Source organism: Babylonia areolata, chromosome 10 (assembly GCF_041734735.1).
Source record: "Babylonia areolata isolate BAREFJ2019XMU chromosome 10, ASM4173473v1, whole genome shotgun sequence".
In the NCBI taxonomy this organism is placed as follows: Eukaryota; Metazoa; Mollusca; class Gastropoda; order Neogastropoda; family Buccinidae; genus Babylonia; species Babylonia areolata.
Window position 1 is genome coordinate 31,200,789 of NC_134885.1, and position 4,952 is coordinate 31,205,740.

The 4,952-nt window shown below is 45.4% G+C and overlaps 1 protein-coding gene across 1 annotated transcript in view; it reads right to left on the bottom strand.

Annotated features, from left to right (window-relative positions):
* The window catches only part of LOC143286937 (uncharacterized), an 88,211-nt gene extending 84,666 nt beyond the window's left edge, over window positions 1-3,545 (bottom strand). Inside the window, exons 1-2 of the mRNA XM_076594902.1 lie at window positions 3,445-3,545; window positions 2,020-2,895 (exon numbers count right to left, since the gene is read on the bottom strand). Of these exons, the coding sequence (XP_076451017.1) occupies window positions 2,020-2,115 (96 nt within the window). The 5' untranslated portion in view covers window positions 2,116-2,895; window positions 3,445-3,545. The remainder of the gene's footprint in view (window positions 1-2,019; window positions 2,896-3,444) is intronic.
* Between the last annotated feature and the right edge of the window lie 1,407 nt (window positions 3,546-4,952).

A 4,952-nucleotide genomic window follows, 5' to 3' on the forward strand; every position in this document is an offset into this window, starting at 1 on the left:
CAATGCAACTGGCTCCAGGAGAGTAATCAAATTTTTACCACGCTTCTTATGTCAAGCCAGGAAAACTTAACTCTTGAATCGTTCGGTTCGGTCGTCATTCTTTCTTTTTTTTCCGTTTTTTTTTTTTTTTATCATCCAACAGATGATGGATGAAGCGTGGAGCCAAGGAGGTAACGAATGAAAACTGAGGACGGAGTGAATCGCACATTTTTCAAAAGTTCTAGACAGTATCTATAATGTTCTAGACAGTATCTCAGTGAAGTTCTGGACGGTAACTGATCTGACGGCTGCGAGTTAGTTAAGAAAGATGACATGTGGGTTGCAAGCTTTGGCTGTATTTGATGGATATATTCTTTCCTCGAACTACTCGGTTGCTGCTGCTGCTGCTGGAGAAGTAGTAGTAGTAGCAGCAGCAGCAGTAGTAGTAGTAGTAGTAGTAGTAGTAGTGGTGTACTTGATAGTCAGTCGTGTTCGACTATGACCATCATAACAGCAGAAGAAGTGACTGCTGTCCCGACTGTCAAGGCTAGAATTTGATCAAAGTGGACAGTGTCTTGCCCAAGTTACATCCCTACTCTCTCGCCCATGAGTCGTAGTACTAGCAGTGTTAGTGTGCAATAGTAAGATCCATCACACGCGGTTTTTCAGAACCAGTGTTTCTTCCGAAAAAATGAAGTAAAGCATGTTGAAATAATTCTCAGAAAATACCATATTTTCAAACCATCTGTCTGCAACACAGCGGAAAATCAGACTCGGTCGGTTTCAGATATAAAAGAGAGGCACAAGATAGAACTGGGCTCCGGCAGGAAAAGTGTGATGCAGACAGACACTGGGACATGGCCAGATGGACAGACATTGATACAATGGTAGAGAGGGGGGGGGGGCGCGAGAAGAGGACACAGAGAGAGAGAGAGAGAGAAGAGAGAAAGATGGAGAGAGAGAGAAAGAGTGAGAAAGACAGAGAGGCACTGACATAGACAGAGAATGAGAGAGAGAGAGACAGAGACAGACAGAGACAGAAATACACACAGACACTGAACTCATAGCGGGCCCAATGTCGCAGGTACACACACACACACAGGTATAGGATATAGGAGACCTGTACGCACGTGTACATAGATAAATAAGTGCACGCGTCAGTCACCGTCCTTTAATCTGTCAGAGGACGGGATTTTGTCGGATCTACTTCCTGCCCGGCTTTTTTTTTTATATTTCTTCCCACCTTCTGGCCCCCTGCACCCCTCCCCCCAACCCTCCACCCCCATCTCCTCCTCTCACCTCTCCTTCCAACCCCAACCCCCATCCTTCATCTTCCTCACTACACCCCCCTCCTCCGCCAGCTGGCGCCTCTGTTACCATCCCACCCACCCCCAACCCCTCCCCACCCAACCAACCCCTCCACCATCCCCACACTCTCTCATACATCGTCCGCTAGTGTCTCCACGTTTTGCTAAGAAGGGGAAGTTTACACGGGAGTTTCCTTGTGTTGTGTCTGTATTGTATTGTGTGTTGTTTCGTGGGGAATGAGTGATGGGGCGGGGGAGATATATATATATATATATATATATATATAGAGAGAGAGAGAGAGAGAGAGAGAGAGAGAGAGAGAAGACACATAGAGAGAAGAGAGAGAGAGAGAGAGTGAGAGAGAGAGTGAGCCAGAAAGATAGATAAAAAGAGACAGACAAAGGTGAATGAACAAGCGAAAGAATGAAATAACTGATTAATTTTTCTTTCCTTCTCAGGTTAATAAACCAAACAAAAATGTCTTTTTTACACACCGGAAAGACCGACAGACATAGAGACAAAGACAGAAAAGACAGGCAGAGAGCGAGAGAGAAAGAATAGCAGACCAACTGAAAAGTAAAGTCGAACAAGAAAACCGTGACGGTTAACTGAGAAGCAGCGAAAACAACAACCGTGACAGGCAACAGCAACAACAGCCAAAAAACGGAGAGAAAAAAAAAAAAAAAGAAAAAAAGACAAAGACGTTTAAAAAAAAATATTTCAAAGCCTTACCTTGGAAAACGAAAGCGCCAGAGCACAGCACACCACCAACACCACCACAACCGTCACCACCCCTCTCCCTGGACTCGAAGACACCATGGATGTCATCACTGTTGTTGTCCTCTCTGTGGCAAGCCGTACCTACAGCAGGTCAGGTTCCAATGCCCCCACAACAACAGCCAGCAACAGCGACTGACAACTACCACTGTCACCACTGACTCCTGACAGGCGCACTGAAAACTGAAGGGACAGTGACGACGATGGATGGATGGATTACTGAAGCCACTACCGGTCTCTCTCTTGGGGGAGCTGAGCTGTGGCAAGCCGAGCTGACGGAGACGACCTGAGCTGCCTGGCTGGCTCTGTATGTATGTAGGTAGAGATTATATATCTCACCCCCCACACCCAAACCCCTAACACTTATTCTTCGCTTCCACACACAGGACTTCGTCACTCCCGTTTTTATACTGTGACTTGTCTGTCTGTCGACTTTTTCCCGCGAGCGAGACGAGACGACACGCAATATGGGAAACCACTGTTTTTCGAACTTGTTTCCCCCCGGTCACTCGGTGATATTTCAGTCCCTTATCGTTCCAGGTTGAATTGTTTTGTTTTCTTTTTCCTCAGGCTGGCTGGCTTCAATCTTTTTATTTATTCATTTTAGTAAGGTTTTTTTTCTTTCATTTTCCCCTTGAAGCTGGTCGGCTTGGAGTTGTGCGGATGAGGGGTCAGGCCGGGCAGTCGGTAGCCGGGATATATGTTTGCTGGAGGATTTCACTTCTGGCTTATCTCTCTGGTTGGTGGGAAGGAAAGAAATTGCAAGCACGGGTGGTACTTCAGTTTTCGCTGGGGTTATACTTGTCACGTCACGGCCTTGCCCGTGCGAATCTGAAAACAAGTTGTTGTTTTTTAAAAAGACAAAGAAAAAAAAGGAGTTATACAAAAACCAGTTTCATGGATGAATGACAAAAGTGGTCTGAGAACAATTTATAATTCAGAAATTAAGTTTGGGAGAATCATTCTTGATGTTTGATCGGACTCTTTGTAAGTTTGAATTCAATTCTAAGAATGATATTTTCTCCGTCATTATAAAAGGTACGAATACTCGGCTTTTTTCTTCTTCTTCTTCCAGAGAGCTCCTTTAATAGCTTTCTTCTCGATAAGAGATATTTTCAATGCATCAAATGCATAATTACATATCAGATATTTACAGCAAACAAGCTTTAAGCTTGTTGTTCCCCCTTTTTTTAAACAGCCATCGTCTGCACTTTTCCCCCCAGTCTAAGTACAAAAAAAAAAAAAAAAGATCAAACACTGTGAACCAGCCGTATCTATATCATGGGTTAAGATTGCCGAAAACTCCACAACTGGAACAATTGTCAATACAATCCAATAAAACAAAAGTGATTTTAAAAAACAACAACAACAACAACTGACCTTTGTTTTGGAGCAAAGAGTTCCGTTTGACGACACTTAACTTTAGTTTGCACTTTTGCACCGCGGGCCGTCGGACGCAGATTAATCTACACTTGCGCTTCCACCCCCCTGTTATCTCTTTTATGAAGTGGGCGGTCTTTCCTCTGGCCGTCCGATAACTGTCTATGGTAAACCACTCGTGTCAAAAGAAGATAATGCTTCATGAGAAATCGTGCAACTCGTACCCACGAAACTTTTGTCATGTGGAACAAATGGTGTTGTTGTCTTGTTTATATTCAGGTTTATTATGAGCGTTGTTAAATTTGGCGTGCTGTACACATTTAGTATCTGTTTAACAGTTGTTTTCAACTGAAAAAAAAAGCTACGGCAGTGAGAAAAATCAGTAAGTGCGCGCTGGTAACTGTCTCGGGGTGTCCACACACATTTCGACTTGACTTTTACTGAAGGGCGCACCGTGCTAAGCTATTGTGAAAATAGAAATCACTGGCCATCATGAACCGCATGTTCAACCCTGATTCAAGGCCACAAAATGCTTAACAATGCATAGATTGGAGACTAAAACTACATAGCACCGTCTTTTAACTGTGGTTGTTTGCGAATAGAGTCACGATGTTGTTCTTTTAAGCGCGCTGGGTTACGCTGTTGGTCCGACATCTGCTTGGCAGTTGTGGCGTAGCGTATATGGATTTGTCCGAACTCACTGACGCCTCCTTGTAACTAAACTGAACAGTTGTTGTTTTAATGAATGACGTATGAATGGATGACTCTCTTTGTGATAAGTTCTGTCACGGCTCGTTGGCGATCTGCGTGCATGCCTGTCTGCACCTCTTTTTCCTTCCCTTTTTCCCCTTTCTCTCTCCCTTCTTCCCCTCTCTCTCTCTCTCTATCTCTCCCTTCTCCCCCTCTCTCTCCCTTTCCCCCCCCTTTCCATCCCTCTTCACCTCCCTCTCTCTCCTTCATGCTTTTGCACGTGCATATCTGGAATGTGTGTGTGGCATGTCCCTTCTCCAAAGCGACTTCAGGAATCTATCTGGTTATGAAAGAAAGATTCCCCTGGGCTGTTGAAGCCAAGCTTTGAAGAGAGACGGGTCGCCGTTCCAGCGCGCGTGCTGTTGGGCGCCGTCGGTGAAGTTGTGGGCGCGTTTCCCTTGTCACCCCCTTCTTCTGTATTTGTCTGTGTTTCACTCTGGGAGTGACGTGCCTATTTACCTGGTGACAAGTTTTCCTGTGTTTTCCTCCCTTCCGTGCCGCTGCCTTCGATGGGTCCCCAGAACACAAGTCTGGAAACTTCTCACTCCCGTTCCCACTCCCACTCTACACTTCCATCGTACCCTTTCCCACCTTCCCACTGTCCCTCTTGCCGACCAGCTTCAGCCACCAATCTACAAGTACTGTCCGCTTTCGGCTGTCAGTATGAGTTTGAACTCTGGCAGCGGGGTTGAGCAGATCTGGCGCTGCAGCTGACTGTAAATTGCTGAATTGTGCTGTGGTTAGACAGAGGTTATTTT